Here is a 14,646-nt window from a genome sequence, read left to right on the forward strand (position 1 = left end):
ACAAAGCGCCGACACTTTGGCTGCAACACTAAACTTGGTTCGTCGCCTTAGGAGGCTAGTTTCGACCTGCACTCGTTCATGAACTGGATATAGCTTGGCATTTGATCTGCTCTGTCCTCGACCAGCATGGTTTGAGCCCACAACTTCAACCCAGGCTCACCATCCCTATAGAAATTGTTAGTCTGTTCATACGTGGTACAAGAAACGGACGTTACGCACTCTTTGACGACATAAAGATGTGGCACCGTAATACTGCCCACACCCTTTGCCCTATGGTCCTTGCTCTTCGCAACTACAGCGCGTACACGCTCGTTGAAGTCGTTATCGAGCTCGGGGAGACGCTGCTTGCCGACCTTCAATTGACTTTTGTCCGGTACTCCGAATACATCTAGGATAAGTTGAGGAACCGATTCTCTGTAAGATGTTAGTATTGTACTTGAACACATCGCCGGATCATGCTAGGCAAGCTGAACAGGCAATGCAGTCCGAGATGAAACTAACCTTCCGACCCAAAGGAATTGGGTCTGTCCATCATCAATCAAGTACAACCCATAAGGTACAAGCTTTGAGGACTCAAGAGATTGTGGTGGTGGGAGAACGATCTCACCGGTGTTGGGGTCTGGCGTGCCAACATCATCGAGCATGTCATGTAGTGAGAACATTTTCGGGTAAATGTACTGAATCAAGAGAGGCAATGGCAGGGTGGAGAGCAGATCCAGGGCCGCGGAGCGCATATCGGAGGGAATTTGACTGGACTTTCGTAGTCCAAGATTTTTCATCAAGCCCAAGAAGAGTACAGGCAGTGCGCGCATGTTCGCAGGGAACTGTAGGCCAGAAGCACCGCCCATGCTACCACCAGCAAGCTCCTTCTTGTACGTGGACAGAAGCTCGATAAGCTTATTTTGAGCAAGGTCACGTGCCGAGTCCAGACCACTATTAAGGACTCGTTCGACAGCACGGTGGGAGTAGTATGTTGTGATTGCTTGCTGGTCAGCACTTGCGTAAACATCGCTCAACGATTGTGTGGTAGGTAGAGCTAACGTCATCACACGAATCCGTCTTTCACCGTTGCAGGTGGTGTGCAGGACCGCAGTCTGCATGCAGACAACTGGCTTGGTAATGGTCTCATCGATAGCGACTTCAACAACGTAGCACTGATCTCTTGGGAAAGCTGGGAAGGCGCAGAGATCGGACGAGCGGTTGAAAAAATTGCCATAGAAGGTGTTCATGCGCAATCCTGTCGTGGCTCGCACACGAAGTACAGCTTCAAGACCGATCTCAGCTGATAAGTAGTCGGAGAACTCCTTAGCGAATTTCATAGCGTCATCCTCTCTCGCAGCATTCCAGCCTGGATAGAACCATGTTTGTCCACCTGTGTAGCGTGGTAGATTGCTGAGAGAGGCGACGTCTTGGTACTGTGAGGAGAAGAGGAACATATCAACAGACACTTGCTGCTTCGAGCACTCCACAGCAAAGCTCTTGTAGAAGCTGTTACCGGTCGTGAGAAGACTGCTTTCTTTTGAGGTGCCGAGTAACTTCTTGTCCTCACGCATCTCAAGCTTGCCGTGCCCAACATTTGGCAACGATGCAGTCACCACAGTCATCTTACCACCAACAGGTGAGATGAGTTTGTGACCGGCTCTGAGAGCAGAACCCATAGCTGAAGCACCATTCTGAGTATTCTGGAACATTTCCTGTAACTTGTCAAGGAAGTTCTCGATGTTCTCTCTGCATTCGACCAGAGTCACCAGTAGATCCTGTGGAGTTGGCAGGAATGCTTCCTCCAAGTCCGAAACCACGAGCATCTTGGTATCAGCATTTTCCGTGCCATCCCTGGGAATATTGAAGAAATGCAGACTGGAGTCAACAGCAACGAAGCCCATTCTTGTCCTTCGGTCGGCGTTGGGTATCCTGTCTAATGACTCTTTTATTGTCCTTGCTGTCGTTGCCAGTAATCCACTGGTAACACTAGCATAGCTGACGTCGATCAAGAAGAGGTACACCAGCGGTTGTGGTGGTCGGACCATGTACTCTTGTGGTGCGATGAACTCAACCACTGCATGATTCAAGTCAGGACGCTGCCACCTGTCCATTGACTTCTGTGCTGCGGGATCCCAGTCGAAGGCCTGTGGGACATCGTTTGTCAGGTTGCACATGTTGCATCTCCACCTGTGACCGTGGTCAAGAAAGGTCACGAATGGGTTGATGTATGAACGACATCTTCGACATCGACTAATGACCTGATCTGGAACAACTGGTATTGGGTCTTCTGCGTCATGGAGAGATGTGTATGGTTGGATAACGAGAGCAAAGGGCAGTTTGGACTTCTTGAGCAACGAATGTGTGGTAGGTACAGCATTGAGGGTCGATCGGACGTATTTTGGAGGGCAATTGGCGTAAGGCGACGGCGTAACGGACGTCTGCTCGATGTTAGTGGATAAAATCAGTAGAGCATATGGACTTACGTTGGCAGGTAAAATCGCAGGTGGAGGAGGATAGTCGAGTTCGGCCACATTCAGAGGCTGATTTTGCAGATCTGTGGGATACAGTTGATTCAACACAGGTGGCCTTCCTGCTTGCTGCTGAGGTTGAGGCTGCTGTTGTGGCTGTGGCTTCTGCGACATGTCCATCTGACCGAATTGCTGGGTCAGGCCGGCGACTGGCTGCTGCGCTGGCTGCATAGGATACTGTGGTCCTGGTGGTTGGTAACCTCCTACCCCAGCATCTTGACCACCATACATTGGAGTCGGAGTAGGTTGCACGGCTGCTGGGTTTTGCGCGTACCCTCCCTGTGGGTAGCCTGCAGCATCTTGCTGTAACGAATATCCGCTTACAGGAGCACCCTGCCCTGCAGGCGTGGCTGCAGCATTTCCTCCAGCTCCAAACTCGTATGCTTGTCCCGCGTAATCACGCCTCTTCTTACGGCCAAGTGCAGGACCAGGAGCAGGACCGGGACCTACGCCAGGTGGGGAGGTAGCCTCGTAATCTTGATAGTCTTGTTGCTGCTGTGGTTGCTGCGCATAGCCATCCTGAGGCGCCTGTTGAGGATACTGCGACATGCTTGCCAGTTCACGGTGGTCGGAAGTGTACGTGGAAATGCAGACTTTGACCTGGTCCTCTTTTACTGAGAATGCCCTCTGTATGCAGAGTCTTAAAGAATGGCGGAGAGCAGAGGGATGTCAATTTATGGTAGTAATATCAGCATGCTTCAAGCCATAAAAGACGAGACTTCGGTGACAGCAGATCGTACTTCGCTTTTTGGAGGTACAGTCCTCACGATGCAGGCTAATAACTTGTCAAGCTGTCCTCACCACGTCTCCAGGCTGGTACGGCCATTGTGTCAATTCCACCAAGAACACTCTTGTGGCTCCGCTATCGTCGTGTCACGTGATGAGTTGGTCAAGCTCGGCATGTGAATGGGAAGTTCACTACCATCGTCGTTCTACAGATTACAGACACAGATTTAACTTCAAGCTTGAAGAGAGCGCCCAAGGGCCTGCTTTGCGTTGCGCTCGCCTCCTTACAGTATCTATCTCTGCGTATCTACTATTTTACTTCATTATTGTGACCGATTAACGCCAATGTGATGGTTTCATCTCGGAAATGTGAATCTGCATAAATTATCAATTCAAGCTGCTAATCTAGACTGTGAAGACTCTTATATGTTGTTGTTGGCATAGGCGGCCTTTCTCTCCACCGCATCATCTCGACGCCTCAACAGCACACTACCGCATGCACTACTCTACTAGTGCTTGATGATTTGGACCAAGTATGCTTCTTCGTGGGGTCAAGCTCCCAACCATATGTCGTCTCAAGCCTTAGCTTGTGGTTCTTATCGAGCTTCGCTATTCTGAATGTTCGATACACGTGGAATGTATTCGTCTTTCGGGTCGTCCACCAATGGCTGCTCTGCTCTTATCATTTTCGGTGCTAACATTCCGCCGAGAAGCAGGATTGTAGCTGCGACGATCTCCATAGTGACGGCTAGGAGTGCTCTTACTACAACAACTGTGACTGTGGTTGACCTGAGGCTGAAGGTCGTCGAAGTTGGCTCAAATGCCACGCAGGTCGAGTAGATAATTCTTATCAGCACAAGTGGGGAAGCCGCACAAGCTGCGAAGAACAGCTTCCTGTCGGAGTCCTTGACAGCTCGTATGTGCCTCGCGGAGCAGGACAGAATGAACATAGAGGCTAGGTATTGCACCAAGACAAGGAGGATAGCGACCTTGACATAGGTATAACCGCTACTTTGTGTTTCCGGATCTGAGGAAGCCACTTCACTACCACCATAGCTGCCCAGTACGATAGCCAGCAGACCAATGATCTGAAGGTATCTCCTGACTCGGGCTGGCAGATGTGATTGTTGTGACCCCGTTTCTATTCTGTTGACAATTGCTGATAGGCCTGCTACCAGGAACGTCGAGCCAATACTAGCTAGCACGAAAGCTGCCGTGACCAGTCCTGTAGTTGGGTTCCTATTCGCAGCGATGGCAGTTGCAGCTCCAGCGATACGGATAGCGCAGAGCAGTGGAAGGAAGATCCAGCCAGTTTCTCTGCTGAACCCATGTCGGAAGCACACATAGAGTGAGACTGGCAGAGCTGGTGCAAAGTATACGATCTCGACGATCTCGAGAACCTCACTGGCAGTAGGCATCTGGAAGTGCTATCGAATAATGTCTCTTCACAATGAAGTCACAATCGGAGGTGAGGTTCAGGTGGTTGCAGATGTCGAGGTTAATTCTGTTGTTCTGTTGTCTCGTCACAACATGCTTGGAAATCCAGTGGTCACATTGACCGTTATAAGTACACCTCGACATCTCGTTTTGTTACCTTCTATTATTGTCTTCGCGAAGATGCCTCGAAAGGACCTAGTGAATTGGATATGGCTCGCACAAAACCCCGAGCTTAAGCTTAAGCTTGTGAGGCTTCATTATCGCTTGGCCACTAGTCCCACTTTTACATCTCGCGAAATTCGACCTGAAACAGATTGGCGCTTGGTCGAGCTCGTGCTTTTGCAACATTTCAGGCACAATCGCGAGACCAAAAGCCCTAGAGATCGTCAACAATGCCTCGTGGGTCCCCTGGCTTCATTTAGGCTTGTGGGCATGTCATCATCGAATTGAGAAGGCGTTCAAGTTATTCTAGGTACATTACGCACGCATATCGCAACTTGTCAACGTTAGTGGCACGATCCATTGACTGAGCTGTGGAACTTTCTCGACAGCAAAAGCTGTAGTGTTTTGGTGATGTTTTGTCGTGAGTCTCGACACCTATTAGACAGTACTTTGATCCTCGAGCAAAAATCTCAATAGCAATCACCACATTGTACGGAAACCCTTCTTCTGTAGAGCTGGAGCATATACCAACGGTCTCAGGAGCTGTGTGATTCCGGATTTGATTCTTCCCTTCGGGCCCGTTCTGTAGCGCTATCGAGACCTTGATGCTATTCACACTGAGTAGTCGTAGTGCAGACGAAACATGTAAGTAATCCGAGCAGTTGGCCTGCCTTAAATTCAATATGATTTCAGCATTGGTCGTGTATACTTCGAGCCCGATAACCTTAGTATCAGCTGGTTAGCATTTCGATGACGCCGATGAATAGGTAACTTGGGGCAAGTCTCAAGGCTCAGCGTCGCATTAGTAGTTAGAAAGGAAAGATCGATTGTTAGCGACGATTCGCCATGCTGCGATAGATATTTCTGAAAGAGAGCACGTGTAACAGATGCTAGCATTGATCTTCCTAGAAGACATAAAGTCGAGGCTACTGTAAAAAAAACAACGTCGAGCGATGGACCAGCACTCGTGAAGAGTACGGAGAGAGAGAAGAGGATCGGCAAGGAAGAAGGCATGGAAGGAACTATGGTGAACAAGGCTAAGTTCAGCCTTGTTGCCGCCGAAACTGCGTCAGTGACAGGCAATTGCACCGCGCACGCATGCTGTACCAGCACTCATCTAAGCACCTACAGACCTATTTTACACCCTTTTTCAAAGAAGATCAGTACTTCAAAGAACTACGAGATTGTGCCAGACCGCAGACTTCTCAGTCAGTGCAACCGAGCTGACAAGTCCTTGAGCACAAAAACCACCATGCCTTCAGCAGTTGGAGGGATCTCGCTGGAACAAGTACAACACAATCTACAACAATGTCTGGCAAGGAAAGACGCAGCAGGCGCTCAAGCACAACTACAGAAAGCCAAATTGATACTGTTACAGCAGAATTCTCTAGTACCAAGTGAGGGCGTCCCAGTAGGACAACTAAAGACAGCAAGATCAGTGCTAGAAGTTGGGGCACTTTTGGCTATACGCAGACGCGATCCAGACTCCTTCGTTCGATATTACTCTCAATTACAGCCTTTCTACGAGTTCTCGGGCCTGCAGTCTTCTCCTTCGCCGAACAAGTCACAGGTGACAGGACTGTATTTGCTCCTGCTGTTGAGTCAGGGTGACTATGCTGGTTTCCACACCCTGCTAGAGAGCTTGATCGTGTCGGAAGGAATCAATGGCGGGAAGTCAGTGGAGGATGACATATACATCAAGTACCCTGTCGACCTGGAGAGGAGCCTGATGGAGGGTAGCTATGATCAAGTGTGGCGCAAGACCAATGGTAGAGATGTGCCTGGGGAAGAATTTGCTTTGTTCTCAGAGGTATGTTGCACTCGCTGTGCGAGATTGACAGTGGCTGACTATTTTAGATCCTCGTTCACACAATCAGATCCGAAATTGCTTCGTGTGCAGCGCGATCATATCCTTCACTGTCTATTGCGTCGGCAAAGAACCTCCTCTTCCTCGACTCGGAAGGTGCCGTATCCGAATTTGCACAGGAGCAAGGATGGAGTTTAGAGGAGGGACGGATACACTTTCCAGGTTTACCTGAGGAGAAGAAGGGACAAGAAGGTGATCAGAAAGAGGTTATTAGTCATATGGTACAATATGCAAAAGACCTGGAATCTATTGTCTAGGTGCATCTACATACAGCGAACGATCGTCAAGAAGCATAGCGAAGGAGTCTTTGGCGGTGTTATATGCTTGTGCATTCTGACTTGATGTCAGTAGACAGAAGTGGCACATGATCAGCCTCGAGTCCGGTGTTGATTCTGAAGACGGTCGGCCTGTGTTGCGGTAAAATGCCTATGCATAACGAATGTTTCGGCCGCAGTTTCTCAAGCCAGAGACACGCCAAACCGCGAAGTGGTTCAGGTAACAACAATGACAGCAACCTCCCTCACTTAAGTTATACTGTAGCAGTAGTGGTCTTCCTTATGCAACAAACCACCGCACGCCTGTGGTCCTGGTAATCGTCTCCATTCCGTTGCCGAGCACTCTCTATCGCTCGAGCTCTTCGAAGATCATTTCCACGCTAAATAGGGATGATCTATTGAATGAGTTGCTTGCAGTTGAACCCGAACATGAAGCAGAAAGGCAAAGCCATTCGCTACTGGTTCCTCCCTGGAAGGTCACTGAGATACCGGGCTCAGCGTGGCAAGCTCTTGCAAAGCCGGTAGTCGACAGGACATGCCAGTCTTCGAGGTAATGTGAAGAAGGCATTCGTTCTGGGAGAAAGAGACGAGCAATATACGACGAGCCTTGTGAGCGAAGGAGGATTCCTTTGTGCTTATGCTGTGTCTTGTATGCTCTTACTAGCGACGATTGTTGAGGTTTAAGCACTTCCACAGCGCCCAAACCAGATTTTAGAAGAGTTTTGCCTTGCCGTACCAATCTACCTATTACTCTTCTCCGACAAAAACGCCTTCACACCCTCCAACCTACTCACAAAGAAACACCGCTTTTTGTCATCCTTCCATACTAAAACACCCGTCTCATCAGCATACCGACAAGCATCCAGATACTCCGCCTGGCTCACAAACTGATGCAAGTAAAACCCAGGCGTAGACATGATTCGATCCCGCTCCATCTGCCACAACCTGATCTGGTCGAGAATAGTCTGGGGTATGACCGTGAACTTGTCGTCTTCTTCATTCGCCTCTGTGTCGTCAGCAGCTGCTATTCGCCGTGCTTGTTTTCGAGCCCATTCTGCTGCTGCGGTTCGGCGCATGACGGGATGGGCGTGGCTGGAGAGGTAGGCGCAGAGCTGTTCGGCTGTGATGCCTTGTTGGATTGCTTTTTGTACGGATTGTTTTGTGAGTTTGCCGGTTACCATGTTTGGATGGCGGGAGCGGAGGTAGACGAAGGTGGAGAGTAGTGCGATTTGTAGAGGTGAAGAGGTATACGCATAGAGGCGAAAATTGGTTTCGATGATGATGAAGCCTGATCCTGGTGTTTGGTGCGGGCTCGTGCTATGAGCGGCTGATAGAACGCTGTTCGACTGTAGCGAGGATCCTAGTGTTTGCGACGCGGCGGTCAACGCTGTGCTACTCGAGGATGTGAGTGTGGTTGCCAGTCGCGTTGGGTAGAAGAACTGTGCTTCTTCATCTGGTTGATAGACAATGCCAAGGTTGAGCAGGTGTCCAAGCATCAGTATTTGTGAAGATGAAAACGACTCGGTCGTGTAGGCAAGCCCGAGCTCGAGTGAGGCAACGAAGAAAATGAACGAAAGAATCTCAATTTTTTCGAGTTCAAGACGTTCAGCATTCTCTACAAACAGGAATAGAAGTTCCCATATCTGCGTGTTCACATCCTTGAGAACAAATGCAAATCCTTCTTTGGTGACTTGAGTCCGCTGACCTCGCGAGACTGTGCCTGAAACTTCGACAAGATGGCCAATTTTGAGGAGTTCGATGACACTCGAATCGGGTGGAGGCAACTCATCTTCAGGCTCCTGCAACTGCGCAAGAGCTTGAGATCCGACGGTATAACCCAGAATGCCCTCCCATCGCATACGAGCAAAGTTGTCCAAGTCTTCGACAGTAACGGACTCGGCTTTTGGAGGATGGGTGACACGACCGAAGGAATATTCAGAACCTCCACCGCTCAAAATTCGGCGCAGTGATGTAGCAAAAGCTGGAACTAGTACGATCGCCTTGCTAGCCTTGGAATTCACGTCTTTGACGATGTGGTAACGTCGCAGCTGCTCAATAGCCTCATGCCTGTCTCTACTGTGGCTGGCTTTTACCATCAGCTCAAGTTCGGACAGGGTCGTTGGCCGGGGTGAATAGAGCATCGACATGACAAAGTGCTTGGCCAAACCAGATAACACTTTTCGAAATACTGCTAATGCGCTTGGAGGACTCTTGTAGAGCTTGTGCAGTTCAACGCCACGTAACCCTTCGAGATATTCCCATGATCGCGTGGGTTCCACCATGTCGATGAAAGGTGACTGTTGAAGCCCAGAGGGCGAACACTTTGCGTCAAGTCATCAAGAGAATCAGATAGATGTCGCAAACGACCCTAAAAGATTGCATAACGACTTCGAGAATGGGTGATCTGAGATAGAGTTGAATAGCGCCTGAGAAAGTCGGTTCAGGCGTCAATCAGGCATTCATTGCCAAGTTTGCAGGCATCTCGTAGCCCTGGATGTGTTACTAACTCGATGACAATATCTCACGAACTGCCGAAGTGATATTGTCTCATATTGGTTTTCTCAAGCTTGAAATCATTCTAAATTTATTCTTTCCTATCAAAAGTAACCTGGGCAGGCTTGCGTGACTCGATTTGAGCCACCGCAAAGGTACATTTTGTAGGATAACATCTCGATTGTGATGTTCGAGGCTCGTTTTTCCATCATGGCGCCCTTGCCAATCCTCGAAACATGCCATTGTTTGTACTACATATTCCCAAACACCTTGCATTGATCTTCAAAAGTGAACAGACTTCCAATTCAAACGACCGATTTAGGTCAATACTCTCACTACCAGGGACCTGGATAAATCAAACTGCTTCCAAGTCACCTCATATGTTTTGTTCATCAATACCTCACAGGCTCAACATACACTGTCCTCCGTTTCGAGATGACATACCAGGCATCTGTAAACCAGTCAGCTTGGCGTTCCTGTTTGGACCTTCAGAGAGGAAACGTACGAATGACGCCTGGAATCCAGCCAAGTATCGACAAGCAGATGTTGATGAAGAAGTCTGCGTTGCAACCAGTTTTGAAAAATACAGCCAGTGGTGGCAAGAAGAGTGCCAAGAAGTAGAGGCAGATATCGGACTAGACGCAGTACCTGTTAGTACAGAGCAAAACACCTTGGAGGGGTCCAATTTGCGACAGCGGGAGCCTTTTGTATTCCATCGTGCAACGCATCAGCTTGTGAAGCACGCAGGATTGCAGTATGATTGCGCAGGTACAGCTTTTCTCTCGAACCCCTTCCCCAGCCAGCACACAATGTCACCACAGACAGGAGAGAAGCTCTGCCCTCAACATGTTCTCGCATCCCAAAACCGCAACGTGAAGCACTCAAACTTACCGTTGAACTGACTTCTTTCCCCATCTTTGGTTGTCGTCGTGCTCCTGCAGTCGATAAAGTTGACGTATGTTTCAATGTGGTCGCATCGGCCAGATCTCCTAGTGCCATGATGAGAAGGAGGACTTTTGAGTCCTTATGTATACCAAGCACTCGTAACTTGCCAAAATTGCAGCAGGAGAATTGAGCTTGGCTGTTCCGGAATACGCCGTAATGCTAAGCGTGCGAGCTGCGTAAAGGACGTGGCGTAACCCACAGAGCGTGAATAGTAAGCACCAGTTTGACCTTTTGGTTCGAATGGTCAGACTAAACGTTGATTAAATTTACACATGACAAAATGACGCGTAAGCAAACAAGTGAGTGTAACGAGATGGAAATGCCAATCAAAAAGAAGACGTTTTCCCAGCAGTCAAAGGCTTAGAATAAGCTTCATAGCCGAGAACTTTGTGCCACAAAACGTTCACTCCAAGGGTTGTCATTGGCAGCAGCAGCTGTGGCAGTTGCTTGGCCCAAAGTTTACCTGGAGCATGACGTTACCTATTGCGGTGGCATTGATCGCTCCGTTAGATCCCACGTGCAATAGTAGCTCGCTGACCTGACCACGACGTTGGTGTCCTGCTTTGGTAAAAGTCCCTTTCCTTGTTATTGGCCTCACTTAGTCACGAAGACTCTGTTTTTCTTTCTCTTGAGCTTGGTACTTAACTTGTCTGGCCCTGCTAACGCCGCGGGGAATGTGGATTTCCGACCTTGATCAGCTAGCTCTTCCGACATGCTCCTGCTTATTAAAAATTGGGCGACACAAAGACGCTGGTGCCTCGCTTGTATATAGATGTAGTGACTTATGGCCTCTATCCAGCCTCTGTGTCCTAGATAGCTGCGTTGAGCCGTGTTGTGGTAGTGGACAACAACTTCGAGGATGAGTCTCGTGCGATTTGGGAACAAGCTTGCTATCGGTATTGCGAACAAGAGACTGCATGTCGTACCCTGCGTTGATGCGGATCAGCTGTAAATTCAATCCCTCCCACAAAAGCCCTTCTCAAGCACATCAGCAAGCTCATCCAACCTCGATATACTCAAATCAACACGTCTCGGCCACTCCGTCGCTTCCAGCAAGTGCTTGTTCTCCTCATTCACAAGCAACACAGTCGCAGCTCCTGCTCGTGCCCCAGCCTCAATATCATCAACGCTGTCTCCAACCATAATCACACCTTCACATGATTTGACCTTGTCCTGCTCAGATGTGCTCCCAAGATACTCCTGCAAAGCCTCCCTCGACTTAATAGCGTCTTCTATCTCATTATCCCATGCATGTACACACGCCCAGATCCCCTCTGGACTTGGCTTCGGCTGTATGCCCTGTGCCTCCCTCGTGACCAACGGGTGAAAGTGTGAACGTGCATCTTCATTGACGAATTTCTCCAATAGATGTTTTACAGGTAATTCGAAGTTTCGCGTACACAGTGAAATACGTAGATTGTTTTTAGCTAGATATGTGATCAATTCGTTAAGGCCGGGTTGAGGTTGTTGACGGTCCATGGCTTCACGCTCGATGTCCTTGATAGCTTCTTGAGCTCGTGACCGTGGCGATGACGATGAGCTCGAGTCATCTGGTTTGTCGGAAAGACTCAGGATGTGCTCGAGAATATCTACGGATTTCGGTATGCCGAGCTTTGAGCGCATTTCTTTAAACATGTAGTTTTGAGGTAAGCAGAGGGTGCCGTCCATATCGAAAACAATCCCTCGGAGTCTTGGCGCATCGTGAACTTGGGACGATGAGGCACTCAATGGTGCGAACCTTCGAGGAGGTTTAGGTGCTTGCGATGTGGTCGACATACTTCTAAGATATATGCTGGATACAAGTTGCGTTCTAATGCTTGCATATCGAGCCGCACCGGATGTTGGAATCATGTGAGAGCCACGGAATAAGAAGCTAAATGCAACACTGTCTTTGAACCAAGCTCTCCTGAGATCAAGGACGTTGAGGTGGTGAATGGAATAAAAAGTGCATTTCTTGTGTAACGCGATGACAATATACGCGTCTCTTACGCGATTTGTTTATATTTTTGAAGTAGAGGATCATCCAATTACAAACCTGTGATTGTATTGAGTAGGCACAGTTGAATGATTTCAGCTTGTACCTGATCGAGATACTGATAGATTTCTGAGTCGTGACGAGATATAGTACACACGCCCAAGCACATGCGATAAGATAAAGCACTCGGAGTAAAAACTGACCGTACCAACAGCAACCATAACCGTCCGCCTGCTAGGGTATCATTCGCTAATAGTACAAACAGTTCAATAAACAGACCGACTCAGGCTTCGCATCATGCGGAAACAGCTTTCAATCGTGCTGCGCGAGCTGCCTTCCTGCGAGCCTTTTCTTGCAAGTGCAATTCGTACTCTCTCTCATTCTGCTCTTGCTCTTCTCGCTCGATGCGCTCCTCCTCGTCCTCTATAGGATTTGTAAAGAATTCGTGCTCTAGAGCTTGCCTTGCGCTCAGTCTCTTGTGAGGGTCAAGCTCGAGCAGACCTGCCAACAGATTGACAGCTTGAGCCTCACCAATATGAAGGGCATCGTCGGTCTTCTCTCGGCAGCTAGCCCAGAGCACAATCTTCTCAAGAGTAAAGCCTTTTTCGCCGATGGTCTCGATGTTTGTCTCGAAGACAGAGCCGTGCATGGCAGCGACGCCTTGCATCTTCTTCTTGCCAAAGATGGAGGCTATCTCGATCATGGCGTCAATATCATCTGCGCTGTTGAAGAAAGGAAATCGGCGACCCAACAGAGTCAAGAGAATGACACCAACCGACCATATATCAATCTTGGTTGTCTGGGCAGTGCATTTGAGTAGGACCTCGGGGGCTCGAAAGCCTCTGGTACCGGCTCTATTTGCGCGACGACTAGGCCGAGCATCGTTCTTCGGATAGCCTCCAGACAACAGATCTGGCTGGCTCTGCAGATGTTGGACGGCATAAGAAGTCAGAAAGCGCTCTCTCCGCTCTTCCTTGGTTCTCTGACATAGACATGGTTGCCAATCCGTGCCTTGTCTTTCTGCCAGACCAAAATCGACCAGTACGCCCTGCTTCTTGCTGTGATCGTATAGGAAGTTTGTGGGTTTGATGTCTCTGTGTATAATGCCCGCCTTGTGCACGTAAGCCAGTCCACTAAACAAGCTCAGAAAGTAGTGCCGTAGATCGTTGGTCAAGAATTCGCGATAGTACAATCGAAAGTCGAGGTGGCGGAAATAAGGCAAGACAGCAACGACCTGGTCTAGATGTCTGAAAGCTGTCAACAGAGGACAGATATGAGGGCAATTTCGGAGTTCGTAGAGTAGTTCAAGCTCATTGAGAATGCGACTGGGTGAGGATGTGACATAGATCTTTTTTAGGGCAACGAATCGAGATCGGTTCGGGTCAGGGTGTTTTCGTTTCCTCGTGAGCGGCATACCGAATTCAGCCTCCTGGTTCTGATTCTCGGCATCGTCTTCTAGAGAGAGGCCGAGTTGCTCGGCTTTATACACGGTCGAGAAGGTACCTGCAAAGTGTCAGGAAGTGGACGGGTGTTTCAGGTAGGACAAGCATACCCTCGCCGATGCGGTTAATTAGTCTATACTTTTCTGAGATGCCTGTAAAATTCTCCTCCAACTTTTGCATGTCCTCAGCCACTGTCTCGTCGACTTCGTCTTCACTTCCATCGTCGTCATCGTCATCTGCGCCCGAGTACTGAGCATTGTCGTCCACCTCTGTCATGATCTGATATTCCGGTTGCTGCAGACGTTGTGACACTGACTCAGTTGCACTATTATCTTCGTGAATAGCAATGTCATTGTAGCCCATATCGAAGCATGTCCTCTTGACGGAGCGGTGTGCTGCTGGATATACTGTGTCAGGCACTACTGACGCTGCTGTTGCTGGTGCTTGTCGATCGCGTCGCGCCTTCGTTGGTGTTGACGATAGCTCGAGCTCTCCTTCCTCGTCGGGCTTCTTTCGCTCTAGGAGGCAACGACCAGCATTACGAAGAACACCCTGAAGTATACTTTGTTTATGGCCTCTGCGTCCGTTTGGCAGATTGGCCACGATCTGGCCGTATCCGCCGGTACGAGTCGCAGGCTTGCCCACAGCCATCACCCTGGCTCGCTCTAGTACACTTTGAGCAAAAATAAACATTCACTCATAACGTTAGCCAATCACAAGTTGCAATGTTCGGCCAGATGTTGATATGCGATACGACTCATCTTACCTTGCACTATCGAATTGGATGATCATGTCGTCGCTGGTCTGAGGCTTG

The 14,646-nt window shown here is 49.1% G+C and overlaps 5 protein-coding genes across 5 annotated transcripts; 1 reads left to right on the forward strand and 4 right to left on the reverse strand.

The window, feature by feature from the left end:
• Nucleotides 1-47: 47 nt before the first annotated feature.
• On the reverse strand, nucleotides 48-3,059 carry SEC24 (COPII subunit; the record flags this gene model as incomplete). The annotated part of the gene is made up of 4 exons (XM_064895740.1): nucleotides 48-165; nucleotides 220-414; nucleotides 502-2,420; nucleotides 2,466-3,059. 4 exons carry the CDS (start codon nucleotides 3,057-3,059, stop codon nucleotides 48-50), a joined length of 2,826 nt encoding a protein of 941 aa, XP_064758427.1.
• Nucleotides 3,060-6,087: 3,028 nt separating this feature from the next.
• On the forward strand, nucleotides 6,088-6,959 carry RPN12 (regulatory particle non-ATPase; the record flags this gene model as incomplete). The annotated part of the gene is made up of 2 exons (XM_064895741.1): nucleotides 6,088-6,645; nucleotides 6,693-6,959. 2 exons carry the CDS (start codon nucleotides 6,088-6,090, stop codon nucleotides 6,957-6,959), a joined length of 825 nt encoding a protein of 274 aa, XP_064758428.1.
• A 758-nt stretch (nucleotides 6,960-7,717) lies between these two features.
• Nucleotides 7,718-9,259, reverse strand: TFB2 (RNA polymerase II transcription factor B 52 kDa subunit; the record flags this gene model as incomplete). The annotated part of the gene is made up of 2 exons (XM_064895742.1): nucleotides 7,718-7,763; nucleotides 7,830-9,259. The coding sequence occupies 2 exons, from the start codon at nucleotides 9,257-9,259 to the stop codon at nucleotides 7,718-7,720; spliced, it is 1,476 nt and encodes a 491-aa protein (XP_064758429.1).
• A 2,110-nt stretch (nucleotides 9,260-11,369) lies between these two features.
• Nucleotides 11,370-12,191, reverse strand: LTR64_001362 (uncharacterized protein; the record flags this gene model as incomplete). Its single annotated transcript, XM_064895743.1, has 1 exon — nucleotides 11,370-12,191. The coding sequence occupies one exon, from the start codon at nucleotides 12,189-12,191 to the stop codon at nucleotides 11,370-11,372; it is 822 nt and encodes a 273-aa protein (XP_064758430.1).
• Nucleotides 12,192-12,685: 494 nt separating this feature from the next.
• Nucleotides 12,686-14,483, reverse strand: CDC7 (Cell division control protein 7; the record flags this gene model as incomplete). Its single annotated transcript, XM_064895744.1, has 2 exons — nucleotides 12,686-13,893; nucleotides 13,943-14,483. 2 exons carry the CDS (start codon nucleotides 14,481-14,483, stop codon nucleotides 12,686-12,688), a joined length of 1,749 nt encoding a protein of 582 aa, XP_064758431.1.
• Between the last annotated feature and the right edge of the window lie 163 nt (nucleotides 14,484-14,646).

This window comes from Lithohypha guttulata, assembly GCF_036872675.1.
Source record: "Lithohypha guttulata strain CCFEE 5908 chromosome Unknown scaffold_1, whole genome shotgun sequence".
NCBI classification, from domain to species: domain Eukaryota; kingdom Fungi; phylum Ascomycota; class Eurotiomycetes; order Chaetothyriales; family Trichomeriaceae; genus Lithohypha; species Lithohypha guttulata.